General features: G+C 44.7%; 1 protein-coding gene across 3 annotated transcripts in view; it reads right to left on the bottom strand.

Moving 5' to 3' along the window:
• The window catches only part of LOC308286036 (partitioning defective 3 homolog), a 430195-nt gene that overhangs the window by 141915 nt on the left and 267984 nt on the right, over positions 1-20296 (bottom strand). For 2 of the 3 annotated variants that reach the window (XM_080726998.1, XM_080726999.1), the window contains exons 16-19: positions 15508-15664; positions 5050-5239; positions 2185-2339; positions 1074-1118 (exon numbers count right to left, since the gene is read on the bottom strand). In XM_080726998.1, coding sequence (XP_080583124.1) covers positions 1074-1118; positions 2185-2339; positions 5050-5239; positions 15508-15664 — 547 coding nt within the window. The remainder of the gene's footprint in view (positions 1-1073; positions 1119-2184; positions 2340-5049; positions 5240-15507; positions 15665-20296) is intronic. The other variant, XM_080727000.1, reaches the window with a different exon arrangement.

Genomic DNA, 20296 nt, shown 5'->3' with positions numbered 1-20296 from the left:
GGGAGTTTTCACTGCACTCAGCAGTGGATCTGTCTTGTCAACAGTCGAACACTACCTGGAACGCTGCATGCAGGAAATCAAATGGCAAGACCCATTTGTTGCAATCTGTACCAATGTGGAGTGAGGTGTTTATTTGTGAAGGAATAATAGAGTATGTCTGTATAGTCTGCGGCTTCTCCAGCACCACTCTTTGCAATGTGACGATCGATCGTTGCTTAAACCTTTTCATTTCAAGCATCCACATTTTGATTGATCCCCATGTTAAATCCTCAGTGTTAATTTAACTTTGAGAGTGGAACCAAACGGACCAGTAATGTTCTATTTGGCTCTTAACTATCCATCATTTAGTTGGGGGTCCCCTGGATCCCCCAACAAGGACCAAGTTGAGAACCAGTGGGGTAAGAGGTCCAGTTGTGCCTGTACCTCATTTGGTTCGGTGTTACAAGGCCACTTTGTCCATATTTCACCTGAATCCTGTCTATTGTGACGAGGACAATCGGACTAATAGAACTCCACCAGAGTAAAACACATCTGGACAGGTTTTACATACAGTAGGCTAGCTGAGTTTCTTTCCAGTACCTTTGACGGTGAGTTTTGGAGACAGAACATTGGAAGGTTTTACATCAGGTTTTTAACATGTCCTCCTGTAGTCTTAGAGAACTGGGCTAACTGGGCTAACTGTACTTTGACAACCTTTTCCATCTACACAAAATCTCTTCGCCAATCTCTGAGCTGGTAGATCTGCAATGTTTGGCTAATGTTCCCCCCAGAATGTGAATATAAAAGTGGTTATCTATCCTATATTATCAGCTGTTGATGCCTCTTCACCAATGCCACCAAGACACATTCCTGTAGTTTTCCCCAATCAGCAACTTGTGTAGGCCTACTGTATAAAAACAGACAAAATGAACCAGTCATTTCTATCTGATGGGGGCGATCACACCAAGATGCATCGCTAGAAACTTACCTGTGTTGTTGTTTTGGCACTGTATTATAATGTAATTTGCACATAGGTGCCTGTGAGCGATGCATCTCAGTGTGATCGTGCCGTCGATGACACAACCAATCCTTACCTGCGTATGCCTCGGGCCTCGGGGTGAGGTTAATCTCGTCAGCTACTGTTAAAGGAAGGAGGAAGGTGGAGGGATGCAGAGAGAGGTAGGAGGAAGAATTTTGGGGGGAGAACAATTTGGGGAGGTTCATTTAGTTAGTACTCATCACATTCAGCATGCAAACATTCCAGCAATGGGAGGCTTTCGACGGCAAACAACATCACACAATGTCTCCATCTCCGTTAGGATCGGTATATGTCATGCGAGAGAGGAAATTAAACAAGAGGGGAGTTGAGGATAGCAATCACATGGTTGGCAACGACAGCGTGCAGAGCGGGACAATCTGATTCAGCCAGATTAGATATCATTATGAGGAGAGTGGGTGTTGCGAAAGAGTAGAGAGCTTTACAGCCAGAAGCATTCATCATCACAGGTTGGAAGCCATTACTATGAAGTTGTGTGGGCAGCGAATGTTTTGATTCTGTTTCCATACGACATAACAGAGGAGGGCTGGGAGGGTGAAATGTTGGAATATGGGGTGTTATTATGAGGTGTGCAAAAGGGTTCAAGGGGACGTGGTTTGGCCAAAAAAAGAATAGGATACCAGTACTTGATGTGTGGACTTGAACGAGGACGTAATTTATCCGTTTAAAGAATGGCTATATATGTAAACATGAGACAGGGGTCTTCAACGTTTTCCCTTAGCTGAGAGAGAGATGAAGCAGGGACCCCCACAACCTTGTAGATTCCATGTAGTTTCATCGTTTGACAGCACAATCATCGGTGTATTTTGGATTTGTGTCAATATGTGTTTTCAGATATTTAACCACTTGAACCGTCACCACTTAATAAACTTGACCTTTCACTCCGTACTTAGTCTGCTCTTTTTCCCCCTCTACACCAAAACTCTTTGCCGAAAACAGACGATCTACAAGCTCACAACGTGAGCTTGTAGACCTGCTATTTTGGGCTAAAGTTCTCAGAATATGGACATTAGTGTTCAAGTGGTTGATATAACAAAAGGAGAAATAAAAAAGTTTCTATCACACAAAAGATTTGGAGGCCCCCCCTGTAGTAACTCTGAGGACGCCCTAGGGGTCCCGGACCCCCTGTTGAAGAGCTAGTGTTGTACCTAGGTCCATGCTCTTGGACTTGCGCGTCTTGATGATGTCCAGCTGTGAGGCGGCGTCGCCAAACTGCTTGGTGCGTTTCTCCGACATGCTCTGTCTGCCGAAGCCCTCCCTCTGGAACGCCACGTCCGGGTCCGTCTCCTCCGGACTCAGAGCACTGGAGAGGAGTGACAACAGAAAGAATAAATAAGTATGACTGACGATGGAAGGAACAATCGAGAGTTGAAACGAGTCGAATGGGGGAGAGACAGGGTGGCAGAATGGGGGAGAACGAAGAGAGGGGATAAATGAAACAAAGATAACATCGCTGTCGGGTGGAAACCTTGCATCTCCAGAACCGTTCATTTTGTATTCATCATTTTAAAGATTATTTAAGCTAGTGAAAACAGCAAGCACACAAGGCCTCGCGGTGCGAGGCCTTGTGTGCTTGTAGATCTGCTGTTTTCACTACTTGTGTGCGACTGCCTTGTATGATGAAGCAGGGCTTTACTTAGCGAAAAAAACGACGATAAGAGAAATGAAAAATTGATCAAGAGAAACGAGAGACAGGGAGACGGAGAGAGAGAAAGAGAGAGCAGGAAAATAGCAACCCAAGCCGAAGGATAAACAGAGACAGAGAAAGAGAGGAATAGAATGAGAGAGTTGGGAGAAAGAGACGAGAGGTTTTATGATTTAGATCACTGCTCCAGTCATCAGAGGCCTCATCAGCCATGTGTATGGGATCAAATCAGCCCGCTCTGTGCTCAATACAAACACTGATGATTGCAGTAGCAGTGGCCCCGCTGCTAATCACTGTGCCACACACACGCACACGCACACGCACACACACACACACACACACACACACACGCACACGCACGCACACGCACACACGCCAGATGAAGATGAAAACCTCATCAGCTCGGGGTCAGAAATGGTCCTTCTCATCAGGTCAAGTGGCCCAGTTGAAGAGGGCTGCCTGGTCACAATCAGAGATGCTTCAGGCTGGAATAATGTCTAACTCGCACGCGTGCAAACGTGCGTGCACCTACATACACACGCTTGGATGCAGCCGTGCACGCGCACACACTCAAACCAAACCGGGCAGGGACACACCGTGACCGTGTATATAAATTCCAGCCTTTTCTAGCATAGTAAAGCTCCACGGAATACATTTACACGAAACGCTGTCAGTTCCATGTGCGCTGCCATCTTGTGCAGCTGTGAAACAAAAGCGGGCCGGAATTTCTTGAACATACAAATCAGGGAGGAGAGCCTCGCAGCTAAAAGTGTAACGTGAGCGGAGTGATGAAGTGGGCCGTCAAAACAGAGAGCTGGGATTTCAAAAGCGGAGCCAAATTGACATTATAAATAGTTAGTCTATGGAAGAACCGTGCGGTTTACGTTCGAGCTGGAAAGCTTACACAGTACCTGACAGAGGAGTGAAAGACACGAGGAAATTAGCGTAAAGAAAATTGTGGAGGAATGGATTGGTTTAAGAAACACATGTTCCCGCGCTAGCTAGGCTAGTGATCAAAACCCCACGAAAGCTTTCTCTCCTGGGCTTATGTAGAAGAAAGGAAAAAAAAACACCACATGCTTTCTTTTCTCTGCTAGGAACAGAGACTTCTCTCCCCTGTAGGGTTGGGATCCTTTAGGGTTTAAAAGGATTCCGGTTCTTTAATGATTTTCTATCAACGGTTCAATTCCTCAACGGTTCCCTTTCATGATTCGTAGGGGGTTCCAAGGGGACTGTAATTCTGAGAGTGAATCAAATCGACGGGTCCATTGGATTCCATTCCATTTTTGCACTCTCATGCTGTAGTTCAAACCTGGTTGTTCGCGCGGCGCGATTACATACAAAGTGAATGCAAAGATCAGGCGACACGCGAACGGGGCGACGCGAATGGTCGCCTGGGTATCTTCGCCCCATTGGAAAAATCCAAGTGAAGCGACCTTCACTTCCCCCCCCGACTCCATCCACCCATCGCGTCCTGACAGCCTGTCAGCGTTGATGTTGTCCGGAGACACAGAAATGTTTTGGGTGTTTGGTTTTGGGACTCAGAAGAATCCGCCAGTGCAAAATACGTTTGCCTTGGCGGATTTGGGTCTGGCCCCGCTCAAAGGTTTGGTCTGGTCTAACCAATTGTGTCAAGAGCCATTTTTTTTAAACCGCCACTTGGAAAAAAAACTTCCACATACAAGTACCAGAGTAACCAGACTATATCCACGCAGAAATGAAGTTATTGAAGCGGCTAGAAACAAATACCTGTATGTGTCTTCAGGTTTGAATGCACCATCAGTTAGTTAAAAGTACAGTAGTTACATAGCAAAACAGTAGTTTTCCCCCGAAAATATATGTTTTGATTAGTTTAATCCTCTGGATCAGAGAGAGGAGAGAAATAGAAAGAGAAAGCGCAGTGCATCTTGGGTAGGAAAATGACAACCAGATTATAGTTCTACTCACATAATAGGCTGGCTTTTGTAATTCTGCCCATTTAAAATATATGTACCCAATCGTAACTCTTAGTTACATTGATAAGGTCCATGTGAACTAGTCTGTTGAAGCTTATTCATTATAATGAGCGAAATCGCTATCACCTCGCGCGGCCGTACTGCACGCACGCTGTGTCGCGCAGAGCGGACCGTTGTTGAAAGCCTGAAGCAACATTCTCCACTGCACAAACTCCACCCCCGATAGCAAAAAGTGAATGATTTTTTCTGGTTGGCCAGTCAGGGAGTCTCAGGGACCAATCAGAAGGCTGACAAACGGTGAATTCAACACTTCATTGGGTGAGTAAATTATAGAAAAGTCATTTTGGGGGCTGAAATATATTCCTTTAACAAAACAATTTAACAACAACCACACAGAATGTCCCTGGCCCCACCTCTCGTTTGGATTGGGCAGCTCCTTGGCCCAGGGCGGCGTCACCACCTCGGCGGCGAATCCCATGTCGTCGTGGGAGCTGGAAGACGATTGGTCGGAGAGGTGCGGCGGGAGCAGCGGCGGCCGGTCGTCCTCGATGATGACGGTGTCGTCCTGGGGCATGTTGACGGTGGGAGACAGCTGGTAGTTACCTTGCACAGAGAGGAGAGAGAGAAGCACTTAGCAAATCATTAACTCCACGTGAACTCCACGCTATTTCAGGATCTCTTTATTGTCAATTACCACAATGTCTCTTAGCCTGTCCGTCCTTGGCGCACACTCACACCATCATTAGGGGTCAGAACATAGGATCGGACGCAGTGCAGCGCCACAGGAGCATTTTTGGGGTTCAGTGCATTGATCAAGGGCACTTTGGTAGAGTCGATAGGCACCACAGATTTTGTCCCAGCCAACCTCCACTCGCTGCACCCCCGGGGTCACATGGGACACGCGCGTGCACGCACGCACGCGCACGCACACACACACACACACACACACACACACACACACACACACACACACACACACACACACACACACACACACACACACACACACACACACACACACACACACACACACACACACACACACACACACACACACACACACACACACACACACCAAGTTTGAGGCTGTTTGGTCAGACACCGCCAGAGTTATGCCAGAGAGAGACGGACAAACAGACAGGTTTCATGAATTATTAGATATAAATCATGGAAATGCTTCACCGTTGCATTTTATATTCTTCTTTTATCCACTGTAAGTTGACAGTACATGTTTGCCCTCCACACCCTCCTGTCTAGCATCAGGGGCTTGTGTTCTGCAGCGTTAGCTCTGCACCCATACCATAATATTGCGGTTTCACTAGTGTGTAGTAGTCTAGTGTAGTCTTAGAAGCCTTTTCAGAAGTTAATTTAATGTTTTCCATTTAATGATTTCCTTTATCCTCATCTAATTTTGCGCTAATGCATGCAACTGTTTTTGCCAGGTTTTAAGGCCGAGAAGTTAATTTAATGTTTTCCATTTAATGCACGCAACTGTTTTCACCAGGTTTTAAGGTCTTATTTTAGTTGTTTCTCATAAGCTCGCAACCCTCCTTGCCCATCGGCCCCCACCGTTGCGCTCAGGTTCACCGGGAAAACAGCGGTCGCGGTACGTCTACGTAAGCCACAGAGGTGGGACAGCGGAGCTAACAACACTGCAGACAGAGTTCAATGCTAGACAGGGTTAGGAAGGCAGCGATTCTGAAGTCCCGCGTCGGTGTTGGCTAGTCCGCACTCTCACATCGGAGATGGTCAAGCAAGACCTTAAACAAACTTTGATGTTTTTGTACCATATCTCACTTTGCTTTACTACCTGTTTACTCCCTTTCTTTTTTTAATCTCGAAGCTTAAATATATCATCTATATATCTGTCCCGTTTCATATATTGCGGTGCCGCTATATGACAAGTGAATTTCCCCCCTGGGATCAATAAAGGGTCGTCTATCTATCTTTCTATAACGCTGTGGTTTACGGCCTCACCCAGAGCCACTGCTTCCAAATGCAACCGGCAGGAAAAAAGTTATTTTATATGATTAAACCCATTTAGGCCTAGAATTATTGAATGCTTTAACCAGTGAAAAATAGCAGATATACAAGCTCACAGCGCGGCACCGAGTGCCGCGCTGTGAGCTTGTAGATCTGCTATTTTTGGAAAAAGTCGTGAAAATGTGTGCAAATCTTTGAATATATGTATTTTCAAAGCGAACAATTGTAACTCAGATTTTGCTTCTGGGTGGTCCCTGGAACTAAATATTTTGAGATGCGGGTCCGTGGCCAAATAAATATAATTTTGGGGGTCCTTCACATGAAAAGGTTTGAGAACCACTGACATAGTAGTCTCTCAAGGACAGACTAACTGAGCTCCAGTTAAGTGAAAAGGACCTTTTCTTTGACGATGGCTGGCCAGACTGCTGACATAGAAACATAGGTTTTTCAAAAAATCTTAGAAGGATTCAAAAGACACTTATAGAATCGGGTCAAAATTCTAATTTTCACGATTTTTCAAAAATAGCAGATCTACAAGCTCGCAGCGCGGCACTCGGTGCCGCGCTGTGAGCTTGTATATCTGCTATTTTTCTATAGTTAAAGCATAAAATAATGATACACAATAATGTGTACGCCGTTCTAAATGGGTTAAAAACCAACAGCAGAGGAAAACAGAGGTCCACCGGGGTCGGAGGAGCTGTTGTCCTCAGATAACAGCTGGTGTAACCCCCTGTGAGGACAGTGTTATGCTGTATTCGGTTGGCGCGCCACAGTGTCGCACACGGCAAAGAATGGCAGACGTACAAGCTCACAGCGCGGCACAGACATCTGCAATTTTTTCGGCACTGAAGATACATATCAGAGAAGCGACGTTAATTACTCCACACAGTAAAAACATTGTGCTGTGAAGACCTCCCCGTCCCCAGCGGGGAGCGAGTTCATGTTTCAAGGCTAAACAGATAAACAATTCAAGATAACTCTGTTACCAAGAAAACAAGTTATACTCACACACGCGTGAACGTGCGCGCGCACACACACACACACACGCACACACAGGGCAACTTTTTTTATTTTATTTATTATTTTGGAAACACAAGACCAACGCTATTTTTTTTCACCCCCTTCGCCTCCCTGTTCATATTTAAACAGAGTGAAAGCCCTCCTGGCTAATCTGCTTATTGCCAAGCACACAGTGCTGGCAGTGGGTACAATGGCACGGCTATGTCAGAGAAACGCCATGATTAATTCAAGCTGCATGCTCGCAAATAAAGATAAACCCCTCTCTTGTGCTGCGGCAAAAAAAAAGAAGAAAAAAAAAAATCCCACAAAAACAAGAAAATAAATAAATAAATAAGTCCCCCCCCTTTTTTTTCTTCCTCTGCCTCTGATAGGGCGTGTGGAGGGCTTAAGAACTATCATTGGTATTCGGTGCCACAACTCTGTCTTTTAACCCATTTAGAACGGGTACACATTATTATGTGTATCATTATTTTATGCTTTAACTATTGAAAAATAGCAGATATACAAGCTCACAGCGTGCGCTGCAAGCTTGTAGATCTGCTATTTTTGAAAAATCGCGAAAATTTGAATTTTGACCCGATTCTATAAGTGTCTTTTGAATCCTTCTAAGATTTTTTGAAAAACCTATGTTTCTATGTCAGCAATCTGGCCAGCCATTGTCACAGAAAAGGTCCTTTTCACTTAAATGGAGCTCAGTTAGTCTGTTCTTATTTATATTTAGCTCCAGGGATCACCCATAAGCAAAATTTTAGTTACAAACATTCGCTTTGAAAATACATATATTCAAAGATTTGGACACATTTTCACGACTTTTTTCAAAAATAGTAGATCTACAAGCTCGCAGCGCGCTGTGAATGGGTTAATCTGTTATATTCTTCTCTCTTTGTGTGTGTGTGTTTCTGGTTGGATGTCCACAGCAGTAGAAGGGGGCAGTCAGTCTCAGTGTGGCTCATATAAAAGTTTGTGTTTGCCGAGTTGCCCAGAGGGGGCTTGGCTTCGGGAAAAGCGCCCGGGGGGCTTTGTACTGGAGGACCTGGCAGTGTGTGTGTGTGTGTGTGTGTGTGCGATCCTAATGTGTGGGACACAGTGGGGTTGCTGTGAGCCACTGTGTACTGCTGAGGCCAGTCTGTCCTCGCCAGTGTGGGGGAATGGTGGGAGAGACTGACCCGTTGTTGCTGGAGTTGAATTGGGGAGAGAGAGAGGGAGAGAGAGAGGGAGGGAGATAATGGGGCAAAGGTTTATGTAAATCTGTCTCTGTGAGTGTGTTTACACTCACAAAGACAGCAACCCCGCAGCACACCATAACCGAGGTGCGTGTGTGTGTGTGTGTGTGTGTGTGTGTGTGTGTGAGTGTGTGTGTGTGTGTGTGTGTGTGTGTGTGTGTGTGTGTGTGTGTTGTCTGCAGATGCGATCAAATGCAGGAAAGAAAAGTTTGTTTACCCATATTAAAATGAAAATGAAATCCTGAAAGTTGCATCGCATACTGTAGTGTATATACTATACTGTGTGTGTGTGTGTGTGTGTGTGTGTGTGTGTGTGTGTGTGTGTGTGTGTGTGTGTGTGTGTGTGTGTGTGTGTGCGCGCGTGTGCACGTGTGTGTGTGTGGCTGGCATCCTGTGGCTCATGCGCTGCCCTTCCTGCTGAGCGTGTTTGTTTCCCTCTGTGAGTTTGAAAGTGTGGGGTGAGTCCCCTCGCACAGCATGCACACACACACCTCTCTGTCAGACCACACACACACAACCATTCACTGTAAACCACGCGCACGCACGCACGCACGCATGCACGCACGCACAGCCACCTAATCCCATTTCTCCAAGCAGTCCAATGCGCAGCACTGAGAATGCCATCAATGTCACAGTTTGAATGAGTGCAGAACAATCAACTAGCCAGCAGCACCAAGCAGAGACCCAACTGAATGTGTCAGCTCACTGCGCTGGCATCATTCCACTTGTTTAACCTATCTAGACCGGAACGCATTATTACGCTTTATTACTTTAACCATTGTTTTATGCTTTAACTATAAAAAAAATAGCAGATATACAAGCTCGAAAAATCGTATTAAAAAGAAAAAAAAAACATGTTTCTTGTCAGTTCTTCTCAAAACGTTTCATGTCAAGGACCCCCAAACGTTGGCTGCTAACCCCGATCTAAAAATATGTTGTTCCAGGGACCCCCCCAGAAGCAAATATTTGAGTTACAAATGTTCGCTTTAAAATGATTCAAACGATTTTTCAAAAAAAAATGGCAGTTCTACAAGCTCGCAGCGCGGCACCGAGTGCCAGCTTCTAGATCTGCTATTTTTCAATAGCTAAAGTTGAAATAATTCCAGGTCGGTCTTAATGGGTTAAAGAAAAAAGAAAATTCTCTTTGTTTCAGTCCCGTACAGCCTCCCCCCCCCTCCCCCAAGGGCAGCCATTCTGCAGCAACAATGGCCTCCAAACTACACACGCCACCCGCAATTTAACTAATAAAAACCCATCATCATCATCCCCACTGGGTCTAATGAAGTCCTGATGATCGTTACTGCTCCGCATGCACGGCAAAAACAATGGCAGCCATTTTCTTTTCCCTCACAGTTATATAGTCATATCGGAAAATGAGGCAATTATCAAAGACTATTTTGTTAGTGGGGAGAAAAAAAAGAACGTGTTGAATACCTTGAGGGCTGGGGAGGGGGGAGGGAGGGGGGGAGGGGGGGTTCGGAGCGAGAGGGGAGTGGAGATGTAAACGGAGATAGGGAGAGGTGAGAATAATTGGGCGAGGGACGCGCAGAAGAGCGTTTTATTTTGTCGTGGCCTAGATATTTGCATAATTAGTGAGAAGGAGGTGGAGGGCTGCATGTGTGTGCATGTGTGCATGTGTGTGTGTGTGTGTGTGTGTGTGTGTGTGTGTGTGTGTGTGTGTGTGTGTGTGTGTAGGGGGGGGAGGGTGTGGCGTTGCCAAGAATGTGGGGGTCTTGAAAGCGATTGGCTTGAAGGAATAATTAAGTCTCTTTCTCTTCTCCCGGGCATCACCATGGCAGCAAAGTGCACAGAGTTGGTCCAAAGGGACCACCTGAGGCCTTGTGCACACGCACACATGTATGCATTCTGAATACAATACTGTCTCCTCCTGCTGCTTTGAGAAGAAAAGAAACAAACCGTTTTAAGGTGTGCATCATCCAAACTCGATAATAATATTTCTTGCAACCGTAGGTCGCATTTACAATGAAAACCTGCAGCTCCCGTCCGTCAGTCACGCCGCATGTCACGCTCCATATATGTCCAAGACAGAAAGTTGGTACAACACATGGATCTGCATTATGTGGAGCTGACTATTCCCATATATGGCTTCGCGACGACGAGAGTCACAAATGCAAATGAATTCTATCCTTGTCCCTTTTATGCCCATATATGGAGATCGCTGACCCTGATATTAAGACCATATCTCGGAATGCCCATACTGTATATGGACATATTGTGTCAGTCTCTTGTTTCAGTGCGACCTTGCACTTTAAGAAAACACGAACAGTTCGAATATTGAGTTCAAATTTGTACGTTTCTATGTAAAGTAAAGCCCTGCTTCATCATACAATAACTGTCGCACAAAGCCAGTGAAAATAGCCGATCTACATGCACACGACGCCTCGCGGTGCGAGGCGTTGTGTGCTTGTAGATCTACTATTTTCACTTGTTTAAGTAATTTTTTAAATGATTTAAATTCAAAATGAACGGTTTTGGACATACTGTACAAGGTTTCCACCCGACAAGAACAATATCATACAGTACTGTACTTAATCCTCCATGGTTAGCTTTTTCTTCCATTTCTAACCGTTTTTAAAGAAGTGATACCTTGAAGGTATCACAAGGATAGGTGACGGTCAGGTGGTCAGGTGACGCTGGGCAAATTAAGTCACCGTCAGGATCAGACACTAATCCTTTCCCCTACTTTCCCTCAAACTGTACTCTGACACAAAGCCACCTCAGAACTGCTTTTCAACATGAGCAGCGTTTTGACACCTAGAGGTCAGACTAGGCAGAGTATGGAGAAATGGGCTTTTAGTTAATGTACGGTAACCTGCACTGTGAGACTGTGATTGATTGATACTGTAGATGTTTTCATATTTGTACATATCTGTCAAAAGGATAATAATTACAATACAATTTCCTTGTGGTCCTTTGAGTGTAAATGTGAGTGTAAACAGAGTGAAACCTGTTGTAACTCAATACTAGCTCTTAACAAAGGACTTGCAGTTTATGGTTATGTCAGAGTGGCACCGGCCGGGCCCACCCTCCCACAAGCCAATCCTACTAATAAACAACTGAATGTCTGTCTGTCCGATGTCTGTCTGATATACACGCTTGCTGTCATCACTGAAACTAAACAGTGCCCACATTTGGAGATACTGTAACTGACATCATTGATACCGTACTGTACTGCGCATGTACTGCGTTGCCACCACCATGGTAGCAGCAGCATGCTGAAACAGTGCCCGAATTTGGTGATGACTGAGATCACTGATACGGGTACGTCTGCGTACTCCAACATTACTCATGGGACTCCTACATTCAATCCCTCATATACTGTACTGTGCTCACCACATCACCCAAACTCTGCACATAATTCGGAGCACATAATAGGATAAGATTACCTGTGCTATATGTTATTAGCCTCACTATAAGCATTCTGCATTTACATCCAGAATATTAACTTAATTATAAATGTCCATTTGGAACTTGGACAATTAACACTTTTTTATTACAAGCATGGATGATTCAGTCGGTGTTAAACGTCCCTTATAAACACTTTTAAGTATGAAGTAAAATTTCTAACAACAGTGCCGCTAATGACTAATTTGCACCTGAGGAAAGCAGTGACTACTCGCTGTGTTGTCAGATCACCAGTGAACCGTGTAGGAGCGAGTTGAGGCTGGGAGAGGGCGTGAGCGATAGACCGAAAGTTATTTGTGAAAGTTTCTATTTCAAACTGCTTGCTGCTTGAACAGCTCCACTCTTGATAAAGGTAAACCTTTGCTTTTCTACCTTACACTTTACATCTGCAGTACGAATTGAGCATTTGTCTGACGAGCTTGTTGAGATCGACGAACTTGAGGGAAATCAAGACTGGGCTTGATGAGAGAAGACATTGAGCAAATCGTCGTCGTCGGGTGGAAACCTCGTATCTCCAAGTTTCAAATGTGTACGTTCTTTCGCAAAGTAAAGCCCTGCTTCATCATACGAGGCCGTCGCACAAAAGTAGTGAAATCAGCAGAGGCGTTGTGTGCTTGTAGATCGGCTGTTTTCACTCGTTTAACTCATTTTTAAAATGATAAATGCAAAACGAACGGTTTTGGACATACAAGGTTTTCATCCGACAACGACAAAATATAGGCTGTAATTTTTGGGGGAAGCAAACCTACAGTATGTGATGGATTGATTTAACCATTGGTTAGAGTTATACGGTCCTCACCCGTCGAGGCCCGAGGCAGGGCTGAGTGTGACTGAAAGGCAGGCTCAACGGTACGGCCATCTGGCTTAACTGGACCGTTGACAGAGCTCCCCTCCTGACCGAATGTCTATCAATCATACCACACGCGTACAATTACACAGATGCACATTCGGTCTCTCTCTCTCTCTCTGGCTCATTCACTCCCTCACATGCACGCACACGCACACACACTCTGGAGTGGGGTGTCTTTGGGTTGGCTTATGTCACTGACAGATGGATCGGCTAGACGAAATGCCTGTGTGGTGTGTGCGCACACACACACACACACACACACACACACACACACACACACACACACACACACACACACACACACACACACACACACACACACACACACACACACACACACACACACACACACACACACACACACACACACACGTTAAGCACGCGCAGCTGAATCAATCACGAGCCCACGACCCACTGTGGTTGGAAAACGACCAAGGGGCGCCGTTTGTCCGTCTTCTCTGGGACGTTTTCTGAGACATTAACCCATTTAGACCTAGAATTATTGAATGCTTTAACTGTTGAAAAATAGCAGATATACAAGCTCACAGCGCGGCACTCTATTTTTTTTAAAATCATGAAAATGTGTGCAAATCTTATAATATATCTAATATCTAATTTTTAAAGTGAACATCTATAACTCAAATATTTGCTTCTGGGGGGTCCCTGATAAAAAATATTTTGAGACGGGGGTCGGCGGCCATATACATATAATTCTAGGGGTCCTTGACATGAAAGAGTTTGAGAACCACTGAAGTAGAAACATGTGTTTTTCAAAAAACCTTAGAAGGATTTAGAAGACACTTATAGAATCGGGTCAAAATCTAATGTTCACGATTTTTCAAAAATAGAAGATCCACAAGCTCGCAGCGCGGCACTCGGTGCCCTGAGCTTGTATATCTGCAATTTTTTTAATAGTTAAAGCATAAAATAATAATACAGAATAATGTGTACCCGTTTTAAATGGCTTAAAAGCCAGTGAGTCCTGAAGACGGAGCCGGAGGAGGAGGACATGGTTCACCCACATCCTGTGTGGACAAACCCAACTGACGTGGAACAGGGAGCCCACCAGGAGAACCCACCGAGGCGGGGGATCAAATGGAGGTTTTTCCCAGTTGCGTTTACGTAATTAGCCATTATTGTTACGTTCCTGTTAATAATTGAGTCATTTTACAAGTCAGGCCTCTTTGCTATTTTTACTTGGGACTGTACCATGTTTTGATTGGAGGAATTAATATAGTGCCGTATTTGTCTTCCATACAGAAGGGCCCTTTGTACTGCGTACTGAGGCCGTTGTTCGTGTGCCATGGAGTGTTATGGGCTCAGTGCGACCATGACATAGATAAATATATTACAAACTATTCCTGTATATCAATAATCTGAGTTCCCAGAAGTTCTGTTTTTCCCCCCGCCACTAGTCTATCAACAACACAAGACCCTATTCATTCAAACTTCAATCAGATATGATTTTGATTGAACGACCAAAGTCCTATGTTATACTTTATGGTACAATGAGTGTCAATGGCACATGGTTACAAAAGCCGATTCACAAGCTCAGCAATGTAATATATTGTGAGCTTGGATAACTGCTGTTTTCAAACTGCTATGAATATTTTCAGCTTATAGTAACATGGCCAAAATAGGGATGCCAGGAAGTGGATAAGGACATTGGCTTTCAAAGTGGGTTCTGGCCAGACCCTAACGGGTCCATTTGGTTTCATTTGTACGCTCTCACAGTTAAATTAACATTGATTTTACAAATTGGGGTCTCAGAAATAGAAATGAAATGGGGGTCCGGAGGCTAATGCATGTCAAACTGGAGGGCCTTGAAATTGAAACCACTGCTAGAGTTGTAAAAATGTTCTCATACAGTATATGGGGGTCCCCGGCATATCTTTTCAAATGGGGGTCCGCGGGCTAGTAAGTGTCAATTTGTGGGTCCTTGACATGAAAAGGTTTGAGAACCACATGGGATAAGGAAACGAGGCCTATCCACAACTTTCCAACATCCCATCATGCATTGCACAGAAGTTGCACGGAGCTTCCGGCGCCGCAGCCGAGTGTGATCTACAACAGTGGTCCTCAACCTTTTCAGGCCGTGACCCCCAAAATAATCATATTTTAACTGGGGACCCCCCCCACCCTGCACAAGCACTTGGAATTGTAGGAGTTGGCATTACATTTGGTTTGACTCGATCTATTCCATTGTGAAAATAGCCGATCTACATGCTCTGTGAGCATGTAGATCGTCTATTTTCACAATTCCAGCCTCTAATATTTGCCAATTTGACCAATGTTTGACCAGAGGTACTAAAAAGGTCTTTAAAGTCCTTAAATTGTCACTTTAAATATGTGCATAGGTCCAGTCTTACCCACGGTGCGAGGGATGACTCCCTGTCGTGGCATCAGGTTGTCGTCCAGGCCCTCCAGGCCGCCGTACAGCGAATGCGAGATCCGCCGCTCGTGGTCGTCCAGCGACGTGTTCATGGTCTGCTGGTGGTGGGGTCCCAGAGGACTGCCTGGTGTCTCCTGAGGCGGGGGGGCAGGAAACACACCGTTCAATACATCCACCAATAGATCAATAAGACTCCAGGAATCTGATGATGCTGTGGTGATTCCTCATGGATTTATCGAAAACCTCATCTGCAAACATGGTTTCCCCTTATAGAACGAGAAAGGATGTTTAATAGAACTGAACCTATTGCCCATTTCATTGTTTATTTGTTTCAGCTAATATATCGTCGTTGTCGGGTGAAAACCTTGTAAGTCCAAAACCGTTCGTTTTGCATTTATCATTTTAAAAATGATTAAAACTAGTGAAAAAAGTCGAGGCGTTGTGTGCTTGTAGATTTGCTGTTTTCACTACCTTTGTGCGACGGCCTTGTATGATGAAGCAGGGCTTTACCTTGCGAAAAAACATACAAATTTGAAACTTGGAGATACGAGGTTTCTGCCCGACAGTGACGATATAAAATGTGATGAAATGCACGTGATCTGAAGTTAAGGCATTTATTTTCTCTCTCCCTTTGACTGTAAACATTTTGAATGGTAGGGAATTGTAGGACTTGTTAGTCTATAATACAACACAAGATATATACACAAAAATCTAAATATTATAAGAAAATAAAATCACTATCTGTGTTTTTAGGTTCTTCAGCTAGCGGAAAGATGTGAGCTCGTGACCTGTCCTCCTTTCGAGATTAGCAGCACATTTCAGACTGTAAGCGGTACGATTTCAAATTACAGTCGTAATTACAGTAACTATCGACCAAGCGCGGTCAATAGATTATGCACACAGACGATCGGGGAGCTATAGCATTCCAACGCTGCTACTGTAGATAAACAACGACGTATGGGTTAGTGTGGCTAACCATGCTAACACTAGCGGTGTGACAGCGAGGATAAATGACCATGGATTTCCTATATTCCGTTAACACCCCGCCAACCAGCGTAGCTTACTCTCACACCACCCTGTGGGGGGAGGAAGGGGGATTTAGCCTCCTAGCATTTCCCTCCGGGCCTGCAATGACACTCTGTTGTTTATTGGACAAATAGGCCATTTGCTGGCCCTGTCACCTTTAAACACCCATCCCCAAGAAGGCTGAGGTGCATGTGTGCATGTGTGACGTGTGCACGCGAGTGTGCGTGCGTGCGTGAGACGTGTGCGTGCATACGTGCGTGCTGGCGTGTACCTCTCTACATCCTCAGAGTTTGTCTATTAGATCAATGAGCGTATTGATTTGCTATGTTTTCTGCATTGGTTTGCGGAAGGTGATGACAGCACTTTGTCATAAAGATTACCATCATCACCGGCATTGGATAAAAAAGCGATAACGCTATCACGCTAGAGTCAATACTGGGCCCAAATGAGCCTAATCAATGACCATGACTAGCGAGGCCGGGCTTCGATTTTGGCAGCAGGGTCCTTTAGGCAATGATCCGACAAGCCTGTTAAATGCTAACAGCGTTCTGACGATAACCACCGTCAAATGGACTCTGGTTAAAAGTAAACAACAGCAAGAAGAAGACATCGCTTACACAGGATGTCCAATTGACAGCAACAGTAGGCTGTTGGTTAACCACTTAAACCCTATACGCTTCAGTAGACCAGGTACTTGGCACACTCTTTTTTACCCCTCTACACCAGGGGACTTCAATGTTTTCAGGCCAGGGACCCCTTAGCTGAGAGAGATGAAGCAGGGACCCCCAGATTCCATATAGTTCCATCGTTTGACAGCACAATCATTGGGTGTATTTTGGATTCATGTCAATTTGTAACCACTTGAACCGTCAATACTTAACAAACTTGACTTTTCTCTCTGTACTTAGTGTGCTTTTTTCCCCCCTCTACACCATATCCTTTTGTTGAAAATAGCCACAAGCTCGAAGCACATTGCATTGCGGCATTTTAAGCTATGATAGATTCACTGTTACCTTGCACTACTGGTACAAAAGTTGTACTGACTCTGACCTCTAACATACTTTTCCCTGAGAGGGTTGCTGTGGCGTCTTGCTGTGGCTCCCATTATTGCTTAACGCTTTCAATGCCACCTTTTCACCACTAGAGGGCGCCCAGTGGCCATAGAAAACACCCATCCACAAGCGCTGTAACAGCACAAGCCGTGCAGCCATGACAAGCCTGAACACTTTCCTTTGTGTCATCAACAGGGACAGGATGAAGTTAGCTTGAAGTTAGCAATTGGCTACCAAGCATTTTAGAAGCCCTATTTTCGGCGATTTAGCCATGATTAAACCTTGCACACCTCATGGATATGCATGGAACAGAGAAAATGAGCTCTAAAGATCCTGGATTGCATTGGAGTGGATGGTAAATATTGGCGGCGCCACGCTCTCGCGGGCCGTGTAAACAGATGACGGCCCACGGCCCGGCTCGAAAAAAAAATAAAAAAAAATGTAAAAGCCGAACTAGTTCGGGATAGGCACCCTAACCCTTGTGTTGCATGACTGCATTGACTAGCAGTGACTGTTATGTACACTTTTTTTGTTTGGCACTGTTTGTTAAGTTATGCTTTGAGTATAGCTTTTTTGTGTGTGTGACGTGTCACTTATGAGCGTTGAATGTTTTGTGGGGAATTAAGAAGAAAAAGACCTTGTAAATATAACACTGATATAAACTTATCAAACAGCAACAGAGGGAACCAGAGAATCATTTCTGGGGAGGCCATATGGCGCCGCTTTGGATCCGTTGGCGAGCAGCCTTTTGACTTTAAATGAGATAGTTAATGAATTGGCCTGCTGAGGGGCCTTGGTGAACTTCTCTCTCTCTCTCTCTCGGTGGTAGCAGGGGAGCTTCGCCGTAGAGGAGTGCACAGACAAATCACAAAGCAGCTCATTGCACATTCAGGCTGATAATTAGGCCCAGAGCAGAACCCAAAGCCCGTCGGGTAATGGAATGGAGATGAGGAAGTCTGGTATGGTGTAAGTTTTTCTTTCTGCGTGTGTATGTGTGTACGCGCGCGCGCGCGCGCGCGCGTGCGTGCGTGCGTGCGTGTGTGTGTGTGTGTGTGTGTGTGTGTGTGTGCGTGCGTGCGTGCGTGTGCGTGCGTGCGTGCGTGCGTGCGTGCGTGCGTGTGTGTGTGTGCGTGTTTGTGAAATGAAGAGGCGGTGGTAGGGGTGACTGCGCGCACTCCTCCTTGATGCGATGCCAAATCATTTATTTGGAGATTAATTAGAGATGGGATGTTGTGGGGAGAGAGGCTCAGAGAGTGAAGTAAATTAGGAATTCTCTGACACGTCATGTCACCAAAATGTCACAAATTACCATAACCCCTTTTGATAGGTTTGGATTTGGATGGATAGTCGTTGATTTGATATGTGTGAAGCTAGGGGTCTGACTAAATTAATTGGGCAGATGTCCCGTCGTTGCATACATTCGATGGAATTCTCTCAAAGCCTAAGAGTGATGAATCTCCTCCTGTTATAATTCTTCATAGTTTGATTGGAGTTGTCGGCGTGCTTCTCTTCTGCCCGTCTCCAGATTTATGTTTTTATTCATTATTTGTTGTTTTATATTCATTATTCTGCCTCATGCAGAGGAGGGGTGACCTGGCTGCAACAGCAGACCCCAACCCGGAGTTGATCCGGCTATCGTTGCTGTCAGGCACAGCAACCTTGTACACTATCTCCATATTTCAATTCATTTTTATGTTTTTTTTTCCATAGATTAATGTCCTAATTCAGTGGTTCTCAAACTTTGAGATTTGAAGGTCTCTCCTTAAAGGGGCCCCACCATGAATTTCACATAAAAAAAACCACACAAAATCCAATCGGATTGACTCTACAGGGTTCTCATCGTGGTACGACGCTAATCTTCTCTGTATCGTTCCAATTTTAGCCCAAAGACAGCGCCCCGTTGCCAACAAAGGGCATTTTGGTATTGGAAATGGCTTGGAATTAGAGACAGACAAAACATGAAATGTAAATATCCAAGTGCTTGTTTAGGCTAAAACCTGTATAAAACCAATATTTATATAAAATATATATTTTGAAAAGCATGGTGGGGCCCCTTTAACTTTGTCAGTGCACAAATGGACCTGTTAGGGTCCATTTGGTTCCATTTATACACTGTGAACTACTGTCCTAATTCATCATACAAGAGTGTCACACAAATGTACTGAAAATAGCCGATCAACAAGCTTATAGATCGCCGTTTTTTAAATACTATAAAAAGTAGCTGTTTTTGACATACAAGGTTTCCACCCAACAGTGACAAAATTGTAGGCACTCTTAACCATCACGCTATGGCGGTGCCCCTACTTTACATTCTATTTCCCCAAAGAGTGATATAGTTTAATTTAATGTACTGAAGAGATTTCCCAAATGACCCCTGAATTTATGCACGTGCATTCAATTAATTATTTCTATCCAATAAGAGAGCCGTATTGGAGAGCAGCGTGTGATATCACTGCTTATGGATGTATTATATTCTGTGTTTCTGCTATTCTGCCGCTCTCTTTCCAGAAATGGCCCAGAGAAGAATGTAAAGTTGGAATGCAATATCAGCACGCCTCTGGCGTTTCATGCATAGTTATCATTGTATGCAGATATGGGCTTATTACATGTTGTTAACCCATTTAGAACGGGTACACATTTCGTCTATCGTTATTTTATGCTTTAACTATTGAAAAATAGCAGATATAC

Source organism: Nannobrachium achirus (genome assembly GCF_963921795.1).
Source record: "Nannobrachium achirus genome assembly, chromosome: 5".
Lineage (NCBI taxonomy): Eukaryota > Metazoa > Chordata > Actinopteri > Myctophiformes > Myctophidae > Nannobrachium > Nannobrachium achirus.
This window is presented reverse-complemented; position numbering and strand designations above follow the sequence as displayed.